Below are 27,810 nucleotides of genomic sequence, written 5' to 3'. Positions count from 1 at the left end.
TCTGTAAGCCATAGCTAAAAAAAGAAATTTAATTTTTGCAACAATTAAAAGAAAAAAAAGATTTCTTCAGAGGATACTCATAATAAGAGCCTTGCATAAAAGTGTTCCATATCCTTGAATGGGTGCTTTTGGTTGATACAACTCTACACATTAGAGTTTCTCTAAATACAAGCCAAGGGTATCATAGCTAGACCTATGAGAGTTCTGTGAATCCACTTCTATAGGCTTTCATAACGATGTGATACAAGTAGTATGGCCTATGTTTCCAACTGAATAGATTATGAATAAAAGAATAGATGTAAAATACATTTATGAATGAATAGATACACACAAATATAGATGGATGACTATTAAATATATTTTGCTTTGTGTGGGTCAGAGTATATCGAAAAGCTCTGATATTTCAATGTCACTTTTTATTAACATTGCAAAATAGAGTGTACTATCTTTTTTGACAAAGAAGTCAGCACTCCTTACTCTTTGTTTTTACTATCAATTGCAACATCTGTTGGATCATCAAAAAAGCAACAGACTTCCAGAAAAACATCTACTCTGCTTCATTAACTACCCCAAAGCCTTTAACTGTGTGGATCACAATAAACTATGGAAAATTCTTAAAGAGATGGGAATACCAGACCAGCTGACTTACCTCCTGAGAAATCTGTATGCAGGTCAAGAAGCAACAGTTAGAACTGTAGATGGAACAACAGACTGGTTCCAAATTGGGAAAGGAGTGTGTAAAGGCTGTATATTGTCACCCTGCTTGTTTAACTTATATGCAGAGTACATCATGTGGAATACCGGGCTGGATGAAGCATAAGCTGAAATCAAGGTTGCTGAGAGAAATATCAATAACCTGAGATATGCAGATGACACCACCCTTATGGCAGAAAGCAAAGAACTAAAGAGACTCTTAATGAAGGAGAAAGAGGAAAGTGAAAAAGTTGGCTTAAAACTCAACATTCAGAAAACTAAGATCATAGCATTTGGTCCCATCAGTTCATGGCAAATAGATGGGGAAAAAATGGAAGCAGTGATAGACTTTATTTTGGGGGGCTCCAAAATCACTGTAGATGGTGACTGCAGCCATGAAATTAAAAACACTTGCTCCTTGGAAGAAAAGTTATGACCAACCTAGACAGCATATTAAAAAGCAGAGACATTACTTTGCCAACAAAGGTCCATCTAGTCAAAGCTCTGGTTTTTCCAGTAGTCACGTATGGATGTGAGAGTTGGACTATAAAGAAAGCTGAGTGCCGAAGAATTGATGCTTTGGAACTGCGGTGTTGGAGAAGACTCTTGAGAGTCCCTTGGAAAGCAAGGAGATCCAACCAGTCCATCCTAAAGGAAATCAGTCCTGAATATTCATTGGAAGGACTGATGCTGAAGCTGAAACTCCAATACTATGGCCACCTGTTGAGAAGAACTAACTCATGGAAAAGACCCTGATGCTGGGAAAGATTGAAGGCAAGAGGAGAAGGGGATGACAGAGGATGAGATGTCAGTATCACCAACTCGATGGACATGAGTTTGAGTAAGCTCTGGGAGTTGGTGATGGACAGGGAAGCCTGTTGCTGCAGTCCACGGGATGGCAAAGAGTCAGACATGACTGAGTGATTGACTGAACTAAACAAGATGATACCATAAATCTTCTAAAAAGAAAAAAAAAATGAATTACCATGAACAAATTTTCTGAATAAATTATAGTTTTCATCTAGAAAATCAATAACTTTTGGTCTAAATCTTGGTAATTTGAAATACAACAATGCAAAATCAAACTTCACATGCATGTAGTTTTATTTAAATGGAGTAAACTAAGGCTTGTTTAGCATTTGTTATGGAGTAGGAGTTCAATGGAGAAGGCAATGGCACCCCACTCCAGTACTCTTGCCTGGAAAATCCCATGGACGGAGGAGCCTGATAGGCTGCAGTCCATGGGGTCGCGAAGAGTTGGACATAACTGAGCGACTTCACTTTCACTTTTCACTTTTATGCATTGGAGAAGGAAATGACAACCCACTCCAGTGTTCTTGCCTGGAGAATCCCAGGGATGGGGTCGTACAGAGTTGGACACGACTGAAGTGCCTTAGCAGTAGCAGCAGAAGTTGAATACCCAAGTAGGTGGCCATTTCCTTCTCCAGGGGATCTTCCCAACCGAGGGACTGAACCCACATCTCCTGCATTGGCAAGCAGATTCTTTACCATATGAGCCACCAGGAAAGTCCCTTCACTTCACTTTTATTTCATGGAGTAGGAACCTCATCATGAATCTCTTTACAATATTTTATAGCAATTACAATAGCATAAAGCATAATCAATGTGGATGATGTCTTTCCTTTTAGTGGTTCCTTTTCCAAATTTAAGGAAGAATTTTAATTTATTGATGCCTATAGACTTGGATATGTTAAATTATTGTCAAGAATAGATTTTAATTTCAAATAAATAAACTCACAGTCAGAATTTGTAGAGCATTTCTATCAGCAACGTATAAAAGCGTTTTAAAATCTTTTGTTGCTACTAAGAGGCTTTGAGCTTTTATGTGAGAGTTTAGTGTTTGTTGTTGTTCCTGACCATGTGAAATTGACCACGGCATCACTAAATGGTCACTCCCACAAGGACACAAGCTTGAAGTCATCATTCTGTTTGCATCTTCCTCACTACCCATATCCAACCTTAGGAATAAATCCTACCATCCTGCCTTCCTAGTGTTTGTTGCATCTGTACTGGCCACTGACTTCCTGCTGTCTTATATTGGTTCACTCTTTTATCATGACATTGATCACTGAAATTTTATGCTCAACAAGTCTCTCTCTTCTTTGTTATATATATTATATACTAACGACAACTTTTCCCCTAAAACTTTATTAAATGTGTTTACTCTTGATCTTATATAGTTTTGTAATCTTCTATATTCTGTGGAGTCAAATTCAAGGACCACTTCCTGCCTGACACTTCTACTGATTTCTCTTCCCCTGCCCTTGGATAATTAATGTTTGTTGTTTGTATATCATTAGGTATTTAATCACTGGCTGACTTACAGTGCTATTTAGTTTTAAGGCTCTTAAATGTGTATATTCTCTGCAGTTTAATTGTACACTGGGAAGTAAGTAGAAATTGCCAAATAAACAGTTCTTGATGCTAAATGAATGAATATCAGATCTTTTAAAAGTCATATTTACTAAGTTCTTTCAAATGTAATCAGATAATCGTTGATTTATATCCTGTTAAATTATATCTCTATCTCCTGGCCATATTATGTACCTTATAAATATATTAATTTCAACTATCCAAAGAACTGAGATAACATTGTTTGCTTGGGTCCTAAAAATAACTTTAAACAACTTAAATGCTGTGCTCATGATTCAGGTTTCACAGATGCATCACCACTGATCTTAAAAAAATAAATCCATATTATGAAATGAAATTCACTTTAGAATCTAAAGTTCTGGGTAAATAGATTGCATTGCACTGAAAATTTTGAAGATTCTACTTATGCTCAAATTGGCTTCCAGTTGGCTTAGTGATAAAGAATCCACCTGCCAATGCAGGAATCACCGAAATGTGGGTTTGGTCCCTGGGTCTGGAAGATACTCTGGAGGAGAAAATGGCAACCCATTCCAGTACTTTTGCTGGGATAACCTCACGTACAGAGGAGCTTGGTGGGCCACAGTTCACAGGGTCACAAAGGGTCAGACACAACTGAGCATGCATGTAAATATCTATGCTCAAATTTAAGCACTTCTGTCTTATTCAAATATTTTTCCTACTAGTGCTACCACCACTAACTTATCAGCATATCTTAAAATGTTCTATTTTTTTTGAATATCAGATATTATTTTTCTTTAAAAAAAATCTTTATCAAATATCCATACCACCATAATCATTGTAATATGACATTTGTATGCTCTCAGATTAAATATAATTATGTTAATCAATGTTAATCAATCTGCCAAAGAGTATATTGTTATTTTTTTAGTGTTATTTATGTTGTATACACTTAACTCCAATATCAGGATGTATGATAAATTTAGATAGGTAGATATGGAATGATTATATTGACAACACTGCTGTGAATGGAACCAAAATAATACAAGAAACTTACAGTCTTAACGAAAGAGACAACCAAACACATTCTAAAGCAATTTCTAAAATATAAATCATAACAAAGATAACAAAGAGAAAAGAAATTTCACTAATATATGAAATGGAGGCAAACTGTCCAAAGATGGCCTTATGGAGATTTAATGTTTAAACTTGATCTCTATAGATGAGTAGGAATTTCTTTTCAAATAGAGAAAGGAAAAATGGGGTTTCTTGGAAGAAGAAGAGTGTATCCTCAGCAAAGTATAAGAATTGTGTTAGTATGATAAACAAGAAGTTCAATGCATTAAATTGGGTAGAATTAGAATGTAGGCTTTCAGGAAAATAAAATAGACGATAGTGACAGTGATAAAATTTTGAAGAAACTTCTTGGTCATAATAAGGAGTTTGGTTTCCAAAGACAGTGTGGGACCATGAGATACACATAAGCAGAAAAATGGCACTGTTAAGGATGTGTATTCCCTCGTGGCTCAGACAGTAAAGAATCTGCCTTCAATGCAGGAAGTCCGGGTTCAATCCTTGCTTTGGGAAGATCCCCTGGAGAAGGGAATGGCTACCCACTTCAGTATTCTTGCCTGGAGAATTCCATGGACAAAGGAGCCTGGTAGGCTCTAGCCTAGAGTATTCCATGGACAGAGGAGCCTGGTGGGTTATGTGTGGTACATGGGGTCGCAAAGAGTCGAACATGACTAAGCAACTGATGTTAAGCTGTAATTCTAGAATCAGTGGGCAAAACCAACTGAAGAGGGTAAAAATGGAGTCAGGAGGTAGGTTAAAACACTGTTAAGCAAGGCAAGAAAGGAAAGAGTCTGAACAAAGGCGATGGTAGTGGAAACGAAGAAAGGGGGATGAATTAAATAAATATTTTGGAGGTGGAGCTAATATGACTTCCGTGTGTTATATAAGGAAGTTAAGAGGAAAGTTTAGGCAACTTTCAGCTTTTTAGATTGGTGAGATAAAATGGAGAATGAGAAGAAACCACTAAGATTGATAGCTTGGCTATTGTTGGTAACTTCACATATAAGAATGAAGGTAAACTTATGGAAAAAAATAAAGGCTGTATTTAGTGCTTTCTGGGGGATTGATATATATTCCAAGAAAATAAAAATCTAATATTTACTCATTTGCCAATTATTTCATAAAGTTACAATGACTAAATAAAACAATCTAGGTAACAAATAAAGAGAATACATGCCTTTCATATTTATGGTTTTTTAAAAAAATAAACATTGATAAAATTCAAGTCTCATCAAGTACTCAGAATCAGACAAACTATGATTTATTTTCTCAGGTATTTAAAGAGGCAAGATAGCTCCTTTCAGCTCCTGACAGCAGTGGTAAAATAAATATTTTCAATCATCTAACCACTTCTGTTTCTGCACTCATGAAAGCATGCAATTAGTAGAGACCAGGCACTGACTGATTTGATTGACATATGTTTATTTTCTCTTCCACACACTGTGGGATCACAGCATGAGACTAATGAAAGAAATGCTGTAATTTGCAACTATGGATTGCATGGCTATTTTATAATCATACTTACAACTGGACCTGGTGGGCCCTGGGGACCTTCTCCTCCTTTCAGTCCAGGTGCACCCTGGGAAAAGTGAAAAGCAAAGAAAATGAACAGATATGAATTGAATATAAATAAGGGGTGATGTATAACTGATAAAATGAGAATGTTAGGAAGTGATTCCAGACACAAATATATTGATCTATTGCTATATGTATTATCACAACCAGTGCATATGCTCACGTATTTCCCTTTAATTACTCATGAATCTTTATTTAGTTGAGATCAAAAAAATGCTTCTAAAAGCAATCTTATTTACATGTTTCATTAATATGTTAATTATACCTGAGCTCCAGGAAGCCCTCTTTCACCTGGGAAACCACGTAGTCCTGCTGGTCCATCTTTCCCTGAGACACCTTGAGGACCTGGGTCACCCTAAGGAATAGAATATACATCCATCATAGGAAGTAAACATACATGCTTCCAAAAACAAAACTGTAATTACCTCTAACCTAGTGTGAGTAAAGTGTGAATACCATTTAATGATGAGAGTAGTGTGTGGAATGTCACATACATTAAAATGAACTAACCACTATCTACAGCTAAGTGTACATGAATGGGTGGTTTTATGGTCAATGAAGCTAACTGTTCTCATATTTTTGTTCAGTCATGACTTGAAGTACAATAAACTGATAAAGATATCTTTCTGACATTCATTTAAATACTACACCAACATTTAGAGTATCTATAGACAAGTAATGAGAAGCTATAGTAAAAAGTAAATGGGTGATTTCAGCCAAGAAAATTCCAACAGCATGGTGAATATACCTTTGCACCTTCTTTTCCTGCAGCACCAGGAAGACCTTGCTCCCCAGGAGGGCCAGGAGGGCCAGGATGTCCACGTTCACCTATTGGACCAGTCTCACCAGTTGGTCCCTAAAGTAGATAAACAAACTTCATTAGATTGCTCTTTTATTTTTTGGCAAAGATAACAAATTTCACTCCCTTTCACAAAGGTTTATCATTTTCAATTATTTTCATGGTGTCCTAGAGAACTGCATATAAAGCATTGAAAGTAAAATACTTGATAGAAGTCTGAAAGATTATGTATAATCTGGATTAAAATCTGAGTGTGTAAAGGGAATATATAGATAAATTTAAAGAGTTGTTTTGTTTGTTTAATACCAGCTTGTTTCAGAGTGAAGCCAGTCTAAATATTGTTAAAAACCATTTTATCATTATTTCATCTCCTTCCCTCTTTTATATAAGATGTCAAATAGATTTAAAAGTAAAAGAGTCATTATTAGTATCACACGGGGTAGCTAGTCAGTGAATCACTGCTTGATAATAAGCTCAAGTTCCCTGGAACTGAAACAACGAAAGTAGTTCTCCTTGGAATTTCCATGACTGGAGACCTTCCAATTGTAAATCTACATTGATTTGATAATCTAGAGAATGTGTCAGGGGGAATCCTGAAAACCATGGATTTCAGTTGGCAATTCCTCCAGGGCAAAGACTATAACAAATACCCCACTGCCTTAAACTGCTGTAAGTGTCAAAGTGAAAAATGTCAGGTCATTTATGTGTCCCCTGAGTCGTGCCATTTTGTGGTGCTAGACTTTAATGAGCTTTCAAGTGTAAATAGAGAATGGTCACCAGTTGCTCTCTATCTCCGCTTAGAATAAAGTTGAGGACATATAAAGGGAAATTTTCCAGATGCTAATGTTGTTAAACAGTCCAGTGTGTTACTTAAATTGCTTATAGGCTATCATTCTCTCTTATTTTTCTAAAAATGCAACAGATTCTTACCTTTTGGTCTTGGATTAGGAAAAAAAAAACACATCTACCCCAAATTTGGGTGTACATATCTAGATTTAAATTCTTTTAATTATGTATTGCTGAAAGCCCCCAACTTATCATTAATGAGCAAGCATTTCTCCTCAAAGGAAGTTTTCCTTAAACATCAATCAGAATTTCAATGCAATGGCTATCACCAAGACAAAAATGAGCAGGGATTTACATGAATGTACAAAAAAAAAGGAGTGGATATCAAGTATTGCAATCAACATTGCTCTTATTAAATCACTTCCTATGTCCTAACATGAAAATATGATTACATCTGAAATAGGCTACTGAATTCTCTTATTTAAAGGACCAATGAAGAAAAATAATTCAATGAAGATGCATAATCATAACACATCTGCTATTTTTATGCCTTAAACTAAGATGACAAAAAAGAACATGGTTTTCATAAATGAGATGTCTGCATTAGGCAGAGATAAACTTTCAAAAATATGAAGATCTGAAAATTTCAGTTAAACCCTAAGCTGTTTGTATTCTAGTTGTGGCACTAATTCTACTTCTGTTCATAAAGTGACATAATAGGAATCATTCTTTTAGTTAAATTTTTCACAGAAAATTGTTTTGAAGTTGTTTGGAATAAAGAAAAACAAAAGTATTTTAGAGGTTTTTTAAAATTGATAGGCAATTAAAAGAAAGGCTCAACATATACACACAGAGAAGTATGCAAAAAGAGTATCATGCACACTGTTTTTTCCTTGATAAAGTAGCAAACAGAAATTCCTTTGGTTCAAGATTGACCTCTGAAATTAAAAGGAACAGCCAATCCAAGAATTCTTCATTTTTGCTTCTATCACACATATTCCTAGAAAGAAGATACAATTTTGTTTCTGTGTTTGTGTGTGTGTGTGTTCGAGTTAACAAAGTATTAAGAACTAATTATAGGCTGAGAAAAGACTATTTAAAGCAATTAAGTAATTAAGACACTTTACTGCTCTGGCTCTTTTGCTATAATTTGTTAGTAGCAGGGGTAAAATTCCAACTGAGTAAACTAAATGTGTCTTGTCCATTCAATATGTTATGCCAGAATAAAAACTTTGTTTTCTATCCCCACAAATTATTGTCTACAAGTATTTAATACTATAACTCAGAGTACTACCTTAAATTTTGAGATTCTTTCTGCCACCTCTCTTGAAAAAGCTACTTGTCTTTGCCATTACTTCTATCAATATACCCTCAAAGATTACACACTAATATTTTATCACTGATGGAAATCATTGTTAAGAAAAAAGAAATTTTAAGAAAGATGTAATATAATACAAATTTTAACATTTTAGAAGAATTATATTAGAAGACATATTTCTAATATATTATACACCTAAATTTAATTTATACTCAGAAAACTGAAGTCATTTCAGAATCTGAAATCTCTGAAAAAAGAGAATGGTCAATCTATTTAAAAAGTATCTTGGTATTTTTAGCAAATGGTGTCATGATCAGGCCTTTGTGTTACCTTGACTGTGAAGTTTCTGACTTATTTTCATTATTTATTTTATTCTTCCCTTTTATTCATTCAGGCAACTAAAAATTTGCTTTAACTAATGGTTTTCTGAAGTTCATTTGATGTAGGCAAATTGCATATCTTTAAATACCATCCAAAATTTAAAAAATATTAATATTAAAATTCTCAAAATAAAATAAATTTCATACAACTTAGCAAAAGTTAAAATATAAAAGAAAGATAAATCTTGTTAGGAAATAAGTAGTGGAATATACCTGTGGTCCAACAACACCCCCTGGCCCAGGAGGGCCGGTCTTGCCTTGAAATCCCTAAGGAGAAAAAAACAAAAGAACTATAAAAGCTATCCAGGACACAAAACATAAATTATAATTCTCTGAGAGAGTTGAATAATTCACTCTAAAAGCCAGCCATCTTTTGGCTAAAAATTTCTTGCCTCATAAATCCCATGGACAGAGGCGCCTGTTGCAAATATCCTACAGTCGATGAGGTTGCATAAAGTTGGACACAACAGAACGACTAAGTGCGCACATAAGCACTCGTTTCTAAATGCCTATAAATTATTACATTACAGTTCTCTTTACATTTAAAATTTATTGTCTTCACTATTTTACACTGTAGTTGTATGATTATCTTCAATAAGCTTAAAAAAGAAAATAAGAAAATGGGATGAAGCTGGAGCAAAACTGTGTTCTTAGCCCTCTTTCCCTGTGTCAGACAACACAGAAATTTCAATCTAGAAACATATATGGATGAAATAAGCAATGACTTAGACACTCTTTGTAACAGTCCACTGGTTCCTCACGCAGAGATAAATCTACAGTCTGTGATATCATTGCATTTCTCTTTCTTCTGTTCCAACAATCTCATAAAATAAGATATAAAAATAAATTTATAAAAAGAATACTTTACATGATTTGTCACCATTTCAATATTTTATCAGCTTTCTTTCTTAAAACCCAAAACAATATACTTAACAAATGTACCTTACATATATTATAGTCATCAGAATAAAATCCAGTACAAGTGAGCTAATGTACTTACTAAATAAGGCCTTTGGCATATATTCTGGTACCTCTATTTCTCTAGACTCCTGGGTTATTTTCTGCATGACTGTATTATGAATAGCAAATTTCCTACTTATGTGAGTTAATTTACACTTAACAGTTGGAGAAAGATTCAAAATGCTGAGAGAAAAATGTGCCAAAGAACTGAATTAAAGGAAATAATATTTGCAAAAGTCTTATTCACTATAACATGAGATTGGAAATAAGAAAGTTAGAAAGCAAAGGACAGAAACTGGCTCTACACTTATATCATGACCTTCCTGATGATTATTATTACATTATTTATAAAAATGAAACTTAAAAGCAGTAAAAAGAAAAAAAAATTCTATTTGTAATTATTTGATTGATGCTCCAAGGAAAGAAAAAAACAAATTTATCCTATTTTTAAAACACATTAATTCTTAAAACCCTCAGGTTTCCACTTTAGCTATAAATCACAATAGCAAAATGAATCAATTCAAGGGAAATGCATTATGTAATTTATTTAGCATTTTATAAACAAAATAATAGCTTTATTTGCTTAATTTTAACTTTTCAGGAACTTAATGGTTTAGAAATTAGTACCCACATATGTAAGCACATATATACAGTTATATTATATACATATTATTTTATGTTTTACTTTTCCACTGAGAGCTAACAGCTCTTAGCAGTTATTCTTACCATTTGTTTACATCATTTAGTCCCACATCATACCTACTCCTTAGATGGTCTCAATAATTTCCATGAAAACAATCGCTATTAATATCTGTATCTGATCAACTCCTCTGCAACAAACTATTTCTCGACCTTTAGTCTCTGCTGAGTCTTAAAACTCTCTCAGTAAGTGCCTACTTGACATTTTCAATGCCCTCTCATGCTTTCACTGAGGAAATTCTGTGAAAAAATGTGTTACCCAGACTTGTACTCATCCACCCTAAGAGTGTGTTAGCTCATCTGAGTGACAGACAGATTTGTAAGGAGCTGGAAAACAGCCTGACCATATGCCAGCTCATTCAAAATATTCAGTTTTGCAAGTATCTAGTAAATTTATTTACCATATAAAATATGTACAAAAAAAGCTTTTATAGATCAAAATGAAGTGTGATTATTTAATATTGTCATATAATAAGACTAGCCTTTTATTTTAGTACAAGTTAAATGAAGTTTTTCAAATTTCTTAAGAACAGAAATGAATTTGATACATGGCTATTAAAAATATAACTCCTATTCTGATTACCTCTATGATCAACACATGATTTGGCACTGCATTTCTAAGAAAAGTGTGGGTTGTTTCAGAGTAATAAAACGGTCTCTCAGTTGAGTCTCTCAGTCGTGTCCAACTCTTTGTGATCCCATGGACTGCAGCACACCAGGCCTCCCTGTCCATCACCAACTCGTGGAGTTTACCCAAACTCATGTCCATTGAGTCAGTGATGCCATCCAACCATCTTATCCTCTATTGTCCCCTTCTCTTCCTGCCTTCAGTCTTTCCCAACATCAGGGTCTTTTCAAATGAGTCAGCTCTTCACATCAGGTTGCCAAAGTACTGGAGTTTCAGCTTCAACATCAGTCCTTCCAATGAACACTCAGGACTGATGTCCCTTAGGATGGACTGGTTGGACCTCCTTGCAGTCCAAGGGATTCTCAAGAGTCTTCTCTGACACCACAGTTCAAAAGCATCAATTCTTCAGCTCTCAGCTTTCTTTCTAGCCCAACTCTCACATCCATACATGACTACTGGAAAAACCACAGCCTTGATGAGAAGGACTTTTGTTGGCAAAGTAATATCTCTGCTTTTTAATATTCTGTCTAGGTTGGTCATAACTTTCCTTCCAAGGAGTAAGCGTCTTTTAATTTCATAGCTGCAGTCACCATCTGCAGTGATTTTGGACTCTAATTACTCCTAAAGAGCTTTAAATTGTAAGATGTCAGAATGAACTTTCAGTTTAAGGATTTCTAAATGAGGAAAAATCTCAAATATAACAAAATAACTTCTTTAAAATAAGGAAACACATATATATCAAAATATAGCTGCCCTAGATTCTGACTCTTGTACAAGACAATCTTATGAATCACAGTCAATACAGAACAAGGTGAGCAAGAAAAGTTCTTGAGTATAAAAGTGACTCACTGTTCTTTAAGTGAATTTGAAAACAGAAATATAATTTTCCAGAAATAATTCTAGGCTTCATTTATAAGAAACTACGAGATGAGAATACCTATCCTAGAATCATTAGTTAACATGTTACTTTTCCACTTTGTTTACCTTTAGACATTAGCATCACCAACTCAGTGGACATGAGTGAGCAAGCTCTGGGAGATGGTGAAGGGAAGGGAAGCCTGGTGTGCTGCAGTCCATGGGGTCGCAAAGAGTCGGACACGACTGAGCGACTAAACAACAACAATAATATTGTTGCTCTCGATAGAAGCAGAAGCTCTTGATTAAATTGAAGACAAAAGGGATTTTGTAATAATAATCCTCTAGGTACCACTTCCTCAAAAGACATGTTTGAAATATTCTAAAGTTATTCCCAAGAAGCTACACCATGACTTAGAAATGACTGACTGCAATATTTGAATGAGAATGCATCTGCGAATTTAAGTATGGATTATCCTTTACAGAGTTTATTTCTTGCTCACCATGCAAATGTCATTCCCAAGAGGACCCCCACACAATTGTACTCTTCGGTCTCACTAAATTATTCTTATTTTGGTGTGTAATCCAAGACTTTGAACTTTACTAAATCTGACTAAAACCAAGAAGTCGTTACAGGAAGAATTGTCACTTGGTGAGCAAAACAAGAATTGGCTGCTGCTTCCAGATTGTTTTTCCTATGCAGAAAAGCATTGTGTTTCAGATCTGTTATTCTGTACTTCAATTGAACTCCTAATATGTATTGATGGTGGCAGAATACCCTAAGATAATTTTGAGCCACATAGTCAACGGCAGTCTGTCTTGTGGTTTCTTTAAGAAATCTGGATAAAATTAATCACTGTTAAGAGCCAAGAATTGATATCAAGGAAAGATAGTAATCCGTAACAATTTCTGATTAGATTACCATCCCACTGCAAGAGTCAGATACAAGGTTTTGTAACAGTGGCAGAATAAATAAAGAAAACCATTAGGATTCTTAAACCATAGTTGAGCTGCCAGTTTCCCCTCTGTCCCAATCACTCTTACATAAGTTGTTCAGACAATTTGTTTAATGTTATATTCCTCATAATTTAAGCTACATTTTTTTTCCATTTTGTTACTTAATAGGAGAGGGTTTATTTGACATAGTTCTAGGTGAATTATAGATTTATGGTTCCAACTTCAGTAAATATTTCATCCTTTAATCTTGGATACAAGAACCTATTATCTGAATGGTTTATTGTAATGTGTCTCCTTTAGAGACTGGAAGGGTGAAAGACTTATAAATATATCTGTAAACAAAGATTTCAGTGAAAGGGTCAAGGATGACAACCTGTGGAGGGATCCAAATGATAAAGTCTTTTCCATCAGTAAATACCCCAAACGCTCTTATTGAAAATAAGGAAAATCAAGTAATATGCATGTCCACAAGTAATCATGTTCATTTAGGTATTTAGCTACAAAATGGGTCTCTGTATGTCAAATATATTTTAAAAAGATTAAATGGAATTAATTTTGGTATTGTCCTTAATCTGATAATTGACTTGTTAATAATAAAGTATTTTTCTGTGAAATGATGAGATGCTAGAGATAGAAAATGTTAATCATAATACTGGGATCACTTACAGTCTCTCCACGTTGCCCAGGGTGTCCTGGCAGGCCATCTTTCCCAGGTGGTCCCTGAAATCACAAATATTCAACATCAAATGTCACACGTATTTCTTGATTCATTTTAGAATCTAAATATAATGTTAGACAATTTTCTTATATCTTCATTAGATATACTATTTTGATGTTCTATTGATTTTATATATGGTAGTATGTGTATAGGGGCTTCCCTAGAGGCTCAGTGATAAGGAATACACCTGTGATGCAGAAGATGCAGGATAAGTGGGTTCAGTCCCTAAGCTGAGAAGGAAGATACCATGGAGGAGGGCATGGAAACCCACTGCAGTATTCTCCATGGAGAATCCCATGGACAGAGGAGCCTGGCAGACTAGAGTCCATAGGGTCATGAAATGTCAGACACTATTGAAGGGACTGAGCAGAAACAGATAGTATGTGTATTTATCTCTTTAATAGAATTCTATGAACTTCTCTGGTGGCTCAGACAGTAAAGTCTGCCTGCAGTGCAGGAGACTAAGTTTGATCCCTGGGTCAGGAAGATCTGCTAGAGAAGGAAATGACTACCCATTCCAGTATTCTTGCCTGAGAAATCCTATGGAGAGAGGAGCCTGGCAGGCTAGAGTCCATGGGGTTTCAAAGAGTTGGACATGACTGAGTGAATAAACCACCAAATAGCTATAACTCAGACCAACACAATATTATAAAACTGTAATCTGAGTATTTTACATTTAAATTATTTCATTAGCAACTATATTTTTAAAGAGCATATTCACATATTTGTATTTTATTTTTGCAAAAATAACAGTTCTTCAGTACTTGACAAATGAATATTTTCCCTTATTTTTGTTGTTATTTGGTGAATATTTTTAATTCAATTTCCTGTGCATCAAGACTTGGATAATAGAGATAGATGGTGTCCTCTAGTGGTTGTCTGAGCTTCTAACTGACAAGAATGTGAAAGAAATAAAAACTCTTACAAACAGCATTTTACTTCTCAGTTGCTTCGGGTAAACAAAACAAGAGCGCCACTCAATTTTAGAAGTCACCAGGACCAGTTTTTCCCAGTAGCTTTTCTTAAATACCCTCTTGGAAGCATAACGTTTCTTAAACACTGGAGAGCACGTCCACTGTGCTATCACTTTAGGTAAATGATGCTGTCTTTGTCATGGCTGAAAAAATAAATGAGGCTCATCAACTAAGTATTTAAGGTAAACAACAACCCTAAGAGGGTTGTTTAGATACTTAGTAGAAATAGATGGCTTCTTTAGACTGCATTGTGGATGACTCATCCTACACAGAAACCATTAAGCATCAAGTTCAAATTTCAAAATATGTATAATAGGTATAGGCAGAGATGTTCTTAGGTGAGAAGGTCTGGGTAAATGAAGGATATGATCACTTCAATGACAACATGTTTAACGATAACAGGTATACCTCTCACAGTTTAATTATTTGAATAAGTCTACTCATGTATTAAAAATACACTATTTACATAAATCTATTTTCAAGTATCAATTCTTTGTATATGAAGTTTGAAAAAAAGTATTTCCAAATAATATTATTTTCACAGACAGCTTTCTTCCACTGGAATAAGACTTTTTCTAAGTTGGTTGTAACATCTTGGGGAAAGGCTTCCTGATGGCGACTAGTACCAGCTCTCTCCCTGATCTCCTCTTTATTGACACATTGGTACAATTACCAGCTCTCATTAAAGCCTGTATGATATTTCACAAGATCATTGCTTTCTCAGTGATTTGCTTGGATTTTCCAAGACCATCTCAGTGATTCTATTGCCATCTGCCCCAAGGACCAAAACTGGAATGTCTCCCAAATATTCTTGGGCATCACAGACCCATTCTTTCCTTCAAAAACATATATTACATACTTATGTGTTAGGCACTAGGTAATCATAACATGAGATACAGTTCTCAGTTTGGAGGTGAAACACATAAATAAGTAATTGATTGTTACTGGATCTTGTTTAGGTTCAGTATTTCAAAATAGTAAATAAAAACAAATCCTATGCTCCATCACTATTTTGATACATATGGGAATAAATATGCCATCAATTGGGGTTAGTAGTAAAACTTTTAAGTAAAATTACAGGGTGACTGCTAAAGGATAATAAACATGAATCAGACACTCTGTTCCACCATGCTAAAATGCATCTCAAATGATGAGTTTTGCAATCAGTATAAGCTATTTATAGGGCTTCCCTGGTCACTCAGTGGTAAAGAATCCACCTGCAAGGCAGGAGACACAGAGGACAGGAGTTCAATCCCTAGGTCCAGAAGAGTCACTCCAGTATTCTCTCCTGGAGAATCCCGTGGACACAGGAGCCTGGCAGGCTACAGTCCATAGGGTCACAAAGCTTGGACATGACCGAGCATGCAAAAACACATAAGCTATTTATATTTGTTTAACATTTGTATATATAAAAGTTAAATATCTCATTATATTTGCTGGTGTGAAAAAATATAGATAATACTTTTATTGCAAGATAGTCCAACTCTTTAAAATAGTGACCTTAGATCTAAATAACATCATCTGAGATGAATGTAACATGATTTTTAATGGCTTTCCTGGATATTTTATGGGAGCAGTGTTTAATAGACTATATAAAAAATTCATATCATCATTTTCTTGATTTAAGTATGCATTCTTAATGTTAAGTGATAAATCCTAAAAATTTTATTGACTCCATACTACTATCCAATAAAATAAATACAATGACCAAATAATTTCATGGAATTAATTTAAAATAATAATATTATTGATCAAAATAGATGGACATTTGATGTCATTGGAGAATGGCAGTGAAAACAAATTCATCTAAGTGGGGGTTGTGTGTATATAGCAAAGTAATCTGTGTAAAGATACTTAGAAATAAATGTTAAGATTTTTTCACTTCACATTGGTACTGTCTTGATTTCTCTATAAATAGAAGGTATCTTATAGTAGTCATGTTATAAATCTTATTAATCACCAGAGTTAATCTTTTTTTACATGAGGTAACTATATGCTGACATTGGCTTGAGATAAATAGACTCTAAACATGAATATTCCAAGTACCCCATATGTATCTGTGTGAGTATACATATACATATATATATATATTTCATTTGTTTATACATACATACATATATAATATATATACATTTCCTAATTACAATGAAAATGAATCAGTTAATTTAAAGGAAGAGGAGCTTAATTCAATCCTTCTATCTGAATTCTTCCTTCTAAATATCAAAGAAATGAAGACAGTTCTTTCCTATATGTTATAAAACTGCATACCAGAACAAATGATAGGTACTTTATTTCACACTCGAATGTTTCATTTGTCAGAGAAATAGAGGATAAAAATCATTTTGTTTAACAGTGAAAGCAATGTTCCTTAACAGTGTCATGTCTCTCAACCAGACTGCGTGCTTCTCAAGTATAGGCATTTACTACACTTCTAATACTTAAGAGACAAAATGCATGCATGATCAATGACTCAAAACTTGAAAGATATATGAGAGAATGGACTGAAAAAATCTGAGGAAAAATGGCATTCTATGACAATAAAATTATACTACATGAGGGAAACTTCTTAATAGTTTGTTCAAATATAAATGGCATGATAATGTGGAAGTTATACATATCACTGGATTTTATGTTGCTAAACAATAATCTATGAGCATGACTTCAAAATACTTATGAAGGAATCTTATGTGCACAATTTTGCAACAGTATTTTCATTTCTCTATATATGCAGCTTTGCATCACTTAATATTGCATTTGGGACAAAACTGAAATAGTAAACAACATTACATGCAGGTAGTATCTAATTATCCTTTGTTTAATAATAGGTATTTGTGTTAATCCTTTTATAACATTATAATATAATAGCCTTTTTTGATATGTTTGCAGTAATATCAAGATTCTTACAGATAAAAATAATATTTAACACTTAAATCAGTATTTTACAGTAGATTACCCATTTTCAAATATGTGAGCTAAAGTCACATTTGAAAGTAATCAAGGAAAGAGGGAGTTATTCAAACTCAATAAAAATACTGGAGAACATTTTATTTATTCATAAATGATTTTCAACATGTTTAAAAGTAGAATGTACTCATTTGTAACATTTATTTAGGTTTTAAACATCTTAAATTAGTATTGTTCTTTTATGCAAGATTGTTATTGAACTATATTTGGTAAACTATAATTATTTATATTAGATACATAATTACTAGAAATTAGAAAATTAGGATGTACAATTTTTGAAATGTTAGCATCCAAAAACATGGATGCATGTTGTAGTAGTTTGTAAAAAAGATTCAGTTCCAAATCAGTTTAAAACATGCAGCCAAAAATCTTATCAATATGTCTCTAAATGAAAATATCCAGGATATGAGGAAAACTGTCAGTAATTATTTACAAGGAATTAGCTATTTGTATTACTGCATTGAAAAAATTTTGTTCTCAAATCATTGACTGAAAATTTTAACTGTACTTAGTTTCCTACAGAGTAGGTCATATTCATATTCAAACTATATTGGTCTTAATCTCAAACTATTTTTGAATTCACTATTGAAAGTAAGGCCCATTGACCACTGGCATTGGCATCATCTGGACATTTGCCAGTAATATTAAGTCTCAAGACCTATCCCAGACATACTGAATCAAAACCTACATTTTTAACAAAATACCAACATGATCTATGTGTACATTAAAGTTTGGATAGCATTGTCTACTCTGGACTAGAACAGTGGTTCACACACATTAGCATGTATCAGAACTACCCAGAGAGCTCATTAAGACACAGACTGGGCCCCTATCCTTGAGTTCCAATTAGAGGAGTAAGGTGGAAACAGGACACTGCATTTCTAACAAAGTCCTGCTGACCTTCTTGTCCATGGGCCACCCTGTGAGAACAATTTCCTTTGACAGGTGGGTGCTATGGTTTGAAAGGTTGTGTTCCTTTGAAATTCATATGTTGAAAGCATAATGCTCAAACGTGATGTTATTAGCAGGTGGTACCTTTGGGTGGTGCTTATGTTATCTTCATGGAACCCTCAAGAATGGAATGATTGACTTATAAAAGTGGCTCCAGAGAACAGAAAATGAAAAGTCTGCTACCTGAAAAAGGGTCCCCACCTCACCATTCAGCCTTCAGAACTCTAAGAAATAGATTCTGTTGTTTATACACTAGACAATCATGTTTTCTTTGTTATAGCAGCCAGAATGGACTAAGGCAGTAAGTTGATACTAGCTCTTATAAATAAACTGAATAGGTTGCCGAAAAAGGAGAGAAAAAAGCAACTGAGTACTAGGCATGGCCTATATTCCCAAAAATATTTGTGTGAAAAGAAAAGATTTCAATTAACTTTGTGAAAATATCTGACAAGGATAGTCTAAAGACTGTGGTTCTAAATAAATTTTATAACAAGGGAATGATTCAAGAAGGGTTATCATTACATTTTCTTAAAAAATGCATTATAAAGGCAAAAATAGTAAATACAAATAATAGATCTTAATGTGATATAAGTAATATCAGAAGGTTGGAGGATGATTTTGAAGAAGGGTGCATTGGATAATAAAAATTAAAAGAAATTAATAGACCGAATATTTAAGATTCAGTAATGATTTTTAATGCCATCAATAATACTCATTGCAGTAGAAGAGTAGTTGAGAGAATAATATTCATGTTGTTCTAGTTTTGATATACTTTGAAGGGATGTTTAATCAGATATATCTAAATTATATTCCGAAATGTTTGATAAACTTCATAAGCTGAAAATACATACTGTGGCATTAATCACCATTTTGTCTTATGGGCTTCCCTGGTGGCTGAGTGGTAAAGGATCCTTTTGCAATGCAGGAGGGCAGGAAATACAGGATCAACCCTTGAGTTGGGAAGATCTCCTGAAGGAGGGCATGGTAACCCACTCCAATATTCTTGCCTGAAGAATTCCATGGACAGAGGAGCCTGGCAGGCTGCAGTCCATAGGGTGGCACAGAGTTGGACACAACTGAAGTGACTTGGCATGTACACACACGTTTTGTTTTTATAGGAATTTGTATCAATATTTGTATTCAAATATATTTCATATGTAAGCTATGACTTGCAAAATTTGAAAACACTATCAAGTGAAGAAAGAGAAAGAAAAACTATGGCACTTACTGGAGGGCCTTTTGGTCCAGGGAATCCAACTGGACCTTGAGGTCCTTGAGGACCCTGAAAAGAAAAAGCAGTAGGGAAATTTAAGAATAAATCTTCAAAGGAACATCTTTACACTCTGAAGTTTATTTCTACAGATAAAGAACAATACAGACTACAGCTTGTTTACCATAATGGCAGAACTATGGGAAATACAATGAGATAATCTGCGCTAATCTATAGGCAAAATGGATGATTTCCCAATAATTCAGTACTCAAAACTGCACATCACATCAGTGGTCTTAGCTTAAGAACACTGCAAATATTTAGAATTCATATTAAAAGTAAATAGAACATGGATGTATCAGGAAACCCTGTACATAATCTACTTTCAATATTAGCTAAAAACATCTGTGAATGGAAGATACTTCAATAGACTCCCCCAAATTATTTTTAAAATTGACTCTATACATATTTTGACTCTACAGTCATACAAAATTAAAAGAAAAAAAATAAATAAGTGACTATCTCAAAAAGACCATAGAGGATACCTTTAACTAATCTTTATATTTAAAATGTATTTGTTTTTAAGGATATTGCTATCTCATTTTATTCATGTACAAGCTTCTTTTGTAGATAAAATGAAAACAACTTTACTATGTCCCAAATATTGAAAAAGAAAGACTTACGCCACAAATTATCCATTGTTTATGCAAAATTCAATTTATTTCAGTGTGCTCATTTTTTGTTTTTATTGTCTTATTTTTTCTAAAATTTATCATTTTAGACCCAAGTAAAAGCTATATTAACTAAGTCCTTAATGGTAGGCATTCATGCTCTGCAAATCATGAGTATGAGGGATCATATTTAACTTGTAGAATATCCTAATGGGTGTATATACATATATATATATATAAACATGTAGAATATGTATTATTTGTACATATACTGCTATATATATACATATATATACATAAATATATTGTTAAAGAAGGTCATTAAAATGGATAAATATAGGTATTTTTCATTTTTAATTCAAAGGTACTACAAAACTCTCTCCCTGAACTTCCCAAGTCATATATACAGGAGAGAATGTTTCTGTGGTATTACTTTTATTGTTCTTCAACTGTGTGCCTAAGACATAACAAATAGTTCATGATACTTAAAATTATTTGAGAAAATGGTATATTATAGAGAAAATATCTGAGCAACTACACAGAACACAAGAAATACATTTTGTATATTTAAAATATGTATAAATGTTTCTTGGAAATAGTTTTGAGCATACTTAAAAAAATTTTTTGTTTTTTGTAATCAACCTTTACTTTGAGCTTCCCTGGCAGCTCAGACAGTAAGAATCTGCCTGCAATGTGGGAGACCCAGGTTCAATTCCTTGGTCAGGAAAATACCCTGGAGAAGGGAATGGCAACCCACTCCAGTATTCTTGCCTGGAGAATCCCACAAACACAGGAGCATGGCAGGCTACAGTCCGTGGGGTCACAAAGAGTCAGACACAACAGAGCAACTAACACCAACTGTACTTTGATCCTCAAAATATACTTTCTCATTCTCAAACTGTCTTCACAATCACAAGTGATCATGTTCTTGGGTTACACTGCTGTGTTCCAAAATAAATCATGAAAATTTACAGCTGATATTGAAATTTTGGAATGTATAATAAAGTATGTAAATATAATAGTTTGTGCTTTAAAGACAAAACTCTTAGTTATGCTACAATTTGTTAAATGGTTCTACTGGTTCTATTCCAGTTAATGATTCAGCCATTTTAATTAATTTAACTGTATATTCCTATTAAGATGACTGCTACAAAATATTTAAAATGTATATATCATTTATGAAGTCAAAATGTACAGGATGAACTTAATTTGGAAATAGCTCATCAACAGTGAGAAATATTTAATAGAAATTTAATTAAACTTGACCCAAAGCCCTGAAACAACTGTAATTTAACGTTTATTCTTGGGTCTTATACACTGACATTTCTGTCACAAATATTGTTTATTTTTTTTAAATGACCTATTCTCAGTTTTAAGTTATACATCAGGAGGTATTTCTGCTTTACTTTTTGTGAAACACCTATTATAAATTTCAATAATATAAAATGTGTAATTTTATAATATAAATGTATAATATAAATTTTATATTTTATAATATAAAATGTATACTTAAAATTACAGAATATTAGGTCATCAGCCTAATTTCTTTGATAGTAATGTGGAATATTTAAAATTCTTTCAAGAGGATAGCTTTTAAAATCTGGCTACAAAAATGCTATAGTTTGCCAAACAAACAAAGGGCGTGCTTACTCATGTATATTTAGCTTTATTATATACCAATTGAAAAATCAATTTACTAGTTTTCCTATTTACTGGAATAGATGTTTTATCTTGATTTGAATGTGTATCGATTGTGACTTAATGGCTACTGGAAGCTTGCATGTTACCAGCATAATGCTACTGCCAGCTCCAGGAACAAAGTATCAGTGTGGAAAGCAAGAGGAGGGGAGGAGAAGGCATAGGTGTCATATACATTTTTAAAAGAAAAACAAGATTTTGGTTTGAGTTTAAGAGTTGATATCATAGGCCAGTTACACATATAATTTCTCTCACTTCTATAACAAAATTAGTAGCACATAATCGATGAAGATTTTTTTAGGAAAGTAAATTAAAGAATGGGCTTCCCACATGGTGCTAGTAGTAAGGAACTAGCTGCCAACGCAGGAGACATGAATTCATGAGACATGAATTCGATCCCTGGGTCAAGAAAATCTCCTGGAGAAAGACATGGCAAACCACTCCAGTATTCTTGCCTGGAGAACCCCATGGACAGAGGAGCCTGGTGGGCTACAGCCCATAGGGTCTCAAAGAGTCAGACATGACCGACACGACATAGCACGCATACACATGTTAGAGAATAGGAACTTTTAAACTCTGAAGTTTTGTGGATGACTGCATACATGTATTTGCAAGCACATGTAACTTTTCCCAGAAATTTAAACACTTGTGAAATATCAACATTTATATGATGTAACTATTATACTTACTCTTTCACCAGGAGGGCCAGGAGGGCCATCACCACCTGAAGTGCCCTGGGAAAAACAACACAAAAACAGAAAAAAATTAGTTTTGACTCCTTCTGGTAACAGCCGTCCTCTGGAAGAGGAACCTACAGACAAGCCCAAATGGAACAAGTTCTGACGGTACCTTTGGACCTGGTTTCCCAGTGGGACCTCTTGCTCCTCTTGAACCTCGAGGTCCCTGCATGTAAGAGCAAAGATGAAATTGATCTAGCTCCAATTAGATCCAAATGGCACAGGATCAGCTTTCTTTTTTGAAGCAAATTATTTTGGAAAGTTAAATCCAAAATGAAAATCACCATTTTAAATCAAGGCCCTTACCGTTGGACCACGCTGACCCCGAGGACCTGGTTTGCCAGCTACGCCCTGTCAACAACAGTTCAAACAGCTTCAGTACACAGTATATCACAATGAATTGTGAGTCTGGGTCTGAGAGATAGGTTCCTATGCAAGAACATTTATATTAGTCCAGAACAGTATACTTGTATATCATACCCGGGCACCTTTCTCTCCATTGGCACCTGGAAACCCAGGAAATCCAGTGGAACCCTACAAAAATAAAAATAGTAAACATTAAGTATATTAACTAACATTTTAGCCACAAGCTGAGAGTCTTTTGAAATACAGTGGTTCTCACAAGTGGGTAGCATTCAAATCAAAAATATAACTTTAAGATACCATACAACCTTCATTCATGTACCGAAAAATGAACTTACAGTGACACCTGAAATCCTGGAAGCACTGAAAACATGAATTGATAACACATCTTAGTTTTCAACTTTAAGGAAATGAATTAATCAAATATATCATTTCTCATATTAAAAAATAACAATTAAAGGACATTTCATATAAAATAAATTTTGACTTATAATTCTACATATTTGCTTCAACTGTGAAGAAAAATTTTGTTTTTCACAAGCACGAATAATCAAATAGTAAAATAGGAATTTTATAAAATGCTTTTCTGAATTAACATTATTGTATTCTTCTAGTATACTTATCACTTTTTAGTTGAGTATTTTGTACCTTTGGAACTGGATAAGATCATAAAGATTAAAAATCGTCCCCTTTTTCTGCTGATGTTTAAATGTGGTTAGATGCAGCTGAGAGTCTAAGTCAGACTGTCCAGCATTACAGTCTCTTATGGGGATTCCAAACACATGAATTTCAGACTTATGTTTGTCATGCAATCACGTTAAGAAAATTGAGTACATCACTTATCCGCTTTGAGCATAGCTTTTTCTTCAGTAAAATGAGATCATCTGCATCTTATAGGTACTTTGACACTTGTAGGATATAGAACTGAAGGAAGGCAAAGTATAAAAATGATAATAATAGATAACATCAAATGAGGATTATTTAAAGATGTAATAAGCCCTATAAAAGCACTATGTAATTTAATCCACAGTTAGTTTTTACAAACGGAATATAATTCCATTTCACCTTGTACATATGTCCAGATTTTCATCTAAGAGATTCCTTCGAATATGACTGTGATTGGTTTGCCTCATTATTGTATCATGAAATAGAGCAGATTAGGATTCAATTATTGCTCTTCAACTTACTAATAACTATGAGACCCTCGGAGTGGTGGGTGGGGGAGGGAGCTTCCAAACACTCACTTTTCTTATTCAGAACAGTGTATAGATTAAATGCAAAAATGTGTAAAATGTCTAGCAAAGAATAGTAGACATGCAGATTTTACACACTTTCCCATGCATCAATGAAGGTGAAACAAAGCCTTCTTTGACTTGAATACATCTTTGGGTTTTGTTTTTCTTCCTTCTTCTATTAGATTCAGGTGTACAGTAAAGTTAATCAGTTATACACACACACACACACAATATATATTCTTCACTCAGATTATTTTCCATTAAAAGTTATTACAAGATATTTAATATAGTTCCCTGTGCTATATAGTAGGTCCTTGTTGTTTATATATTTTATATACAGTAGTGTGTATCTCTTAATCCCAAACTCCTAATTTGTTTGTTTCCCCCAATTCTCTCCCTTTGGTAACAATAAATTTGTTTTCTATTTCAGTGCACACTCATTTGGACTGAACTAACCTAAAGTAATATTTGTCTCAGTGAAAAAGGGCTCTTCTGTATCAGAATAGTCTAGAGTGACTGCTGAAAGAAGGGACTGTCAAATCCTACTGCAGGCAATAGGGTCCAGGAATTTGCATTTTTAACAATTTTTCCAGGTGATATATACAAAAAGAGTGTTATCAATTTATATTTCCTCAATAAATCAGGAAATTTGTATGTGAAGCCTTATGGCATTTGATGGACAAAGCTTAGTAAGAACGGCTAAGTTTCCCATTAGGACCCATTTAGCAACATATTATAATTCATTTATAGAGACCACTATGTGATCAACCTGAGGACAATTGTTAGAAGATGTAATGCTCACATGATGGGGGAAAATTTCTGCAAATTACATTTTTGAAAGGCTTTCAAAGCCTTTTCTCTATCTCTACAGAGAATCATGTAGCTATATCTGATAGAGTATTACTATGTGAATACTCTAGGACATTGACAAGTGAGTATAATTCAATATGGAAGTAATTCATTTCTACCAAATTCAATTTAAGGACAAATATTCATCTGTCCTGAGTAGAAGAGAAATACATTTATAGAGACTTCATTCAAACAAATGGCTCTCATGCATCGATTTCATGTTTAATAAATTTATTTTCTTACATAGTTTCTGCTCTAAGAAATTTATGGGAAATAGACAAAAATGTCTAATCCACCAACTAAACAATTTGTAACATATGGGCATATCCTTCTCTTTTGCCCACATAAAAATTATCACCAAAATATACAATTTCCAAGAAAAGACATCTGCTTTTAAGTGGAAAAAATAAACAGCCAACAAAAGGCCAAAAAGTCAACGGTTAATAGCAAAATCAGCTCTTTTGGTGAATAAAACTTTCAAAATTAGTTTAAATGCTCTTTTAAATATAAATGAATTCTATCTGAAAAACGATTTTACTTTTTGAAATAACTATCATTTTATACACATTTAATGGTACATCTTTTAAAAATCCATTATGGCTTACATGTCTAGTAAGATTTTACATAAATTATATTGCCTAATTATAGTCCTTATATTGCTTGAAAGGGATTAGCAGCCGAGTTTCAGTGAAAGGGAAAGTCGCTCAGTCATGTCTGACTCTTTGCGACCCCATGGACTGTAGTCTGCCAGGCTCCTCTGTCCTTGTAATTCTCTTGGCCAGCATACTGGAGTGGGTAGTTGTTCCCTTCTCCAGGGGATCTTCCCAACCCAGGGACCAAACCCAGGTCTCCCGCATTGCAAGCAGATTCTTTACCATCTGAGTCACCAGGGAAGCCCAATTATAGTTCTTATATTGCTTGAAAGGGGTTAGTAGTCTAGTTCCATATTTAGTATAATAAAGACTTAAGCCTATTCAAAATTCACTGGCTTCCACATAGGAAAGGAATGTGACCCTATCTTTGATTTTTGATGTATCCATCATTTTTTGTTTAAGAAATGAGAAACATAAAAGGTTTTGATCATAGAAAAAAGTTATGAAGAAAAGTAAAAGATAAAGACCAAAATTTCAGACATTTACGTTAAAAGGTGAAAATGCAATGTTTGATTCCTCGAGGAAGAAGCTTTTCTCTCTAGTCATTCTGGTCCATTTTGTTACTAAAAAGAACTGAATGTTTATTGAACACAGTATTGACTTAGGGAAAACAGAAAAATATAAGAATGTCAAATAAACATTTAATAGAAAACTATACTCATTCATGTAAACGTAAAAACAGATTTCTGTTTTTAAATCAAAACACAACCACAATTACAATTCAATTTAGATCAAAAATTTACCCAATAAGTTAAGAATAGTTTAAAGTTGTATTTTATAAAGTAAATACCTTCTTTTACTTAAAGCACCTGTGAAAATGCTTGATATCCAAAAGGAAGATAACTAGGTAACAGAATAAGGTATTAGAGACAATATTTAAAAGGTAAAAATTACTAATTAATGCTTGTATTATTTTTTAAATCATAAATTAAATGCATCTTTCTTTAGAAGGGCTCCATTGCCTCCTAGAATACAAGGAAATATTCTAGAAAGCCAGTGAACAGGGCAAAACCGTATGGCAAGCCTAAAATGCTGTTATCACATGATGATGAGTCACAAGTGCATGAAATTCACATTTGTCAGGAGGTAGGATATTTTTGTCTCCCACTGATTATCTGTGAAACATTAATAAATATATGTTTGGGTATTATCACACCCAGTCAGGATGTATCCTTATATTATAAACCTGTCAAACATTAACGAATCAAACAGGGATAGGTAGATGACAAACATATAGATAGGTAGTAGATAGATAGATATAGATAGATAATCTCATGTGCATGTAACTACCTTTATATTAATAAGCAAAATTTATATATGAAATCATTTAGCCATTTAATGTAACTAGTCAATCAATTGAAAGAATCCTTAACGAAGTTCTATAATGAGCTCGAGGAAAACAAGTGCAAGGTAAAACATATTTTTAAAACACTTCTTTGCTTAAAATATGTATATTTCACATCAAAAATAGAATCTCAGTGCATAAAGTGCATGACTTGAGTAGTGCTCCCCCAAAAGACACATCAAACATCCAAATATTCTGGAATTTGTGAATATTACTTTATTTGGAGAAAAGGGGTCTTCGTAGATGTAATTAAGTTCAGGATCTTGAAATTAGATCATCCTGAATTATCCAGGTGGTCTTTATATCTAATGACAAGTGTTTTTATAAGAAGAAGAGAAGATAAGGACACAGATAAAAAGGTCATGT

At 33.8% G+C, this 27,810-nt stretch overlaps 1 protein-coding gene across 6 annotated transcripts in view; it reads right to left on the bottom strand.

Annotated features, from left to right (window-relative positions):
* The window catches only part of COL11A1 (collagen type XI alpha 1 chain), a 210,274-nt gene that overhangs the window by 66,450 nt on the left and 116,014 nt on the right, over positions 1–27,810 (bottom strand). For all 6 annotated transcript variants that reach the window (XM_043460500.1, XM_043460499.1, XM_043460501.1 and 3 more), the window contains 10 exons: positions 23,480–23,533; positions 23,306–23,350; positions 23,112–23,165; positions 22,952–22,996; positions 19,912–19,965; positions 13,743–13,796; positions 9,191–9,244; positions 6,443–6,550; positions 5,960–6,049; positions 5,645–5,698 (listed from right to left, as the gene is read on the bottom strand). In XM_043460500.1, coding sequence (XP_043316435.1) covers positions 5,645–5,698; positions 5,960–6,049; positions 6,443–6,550; positions 9,191–9,244; positions 13,743–13,796; positions 19,912–19,965; positions 22,952–22,996; positions 23,112–23,165; positions 23,306–23,350; positions 23,480–23,533 — 612 coding nt within the window. The remainder of the gene's footprint in view (positions 1–5,644; positions 5,699–5,959; positions 6,050–6,442; positions 6,551–9,190; positions 9,245–13,742; positions 13,797–19,911; positions 19,966–22,951; positions 22,997–23,111; positions 23,166–23,305; positions 23,351–23,479; positions 23,534–27,810) is intronic.

The sequence above is a fragment of the Cervus canadensis genome, chromosome 2 (assembly GCF_019320065.1).
Source record: "Cervus canadensis isolate Bull #8, Minnesota chromosome 2, ASM1932006v1, whole genome shotgun sequence".
NCBI classification, from domain to species: Eukaryota; Metazoa; Chordata; class Mammalia; order Artiodactyla; family Cervidae; genus Cervus; species Cervus canadensis.
This window is presented reverse-complemented; position numbering and strand designations above follow the sequence as displayed.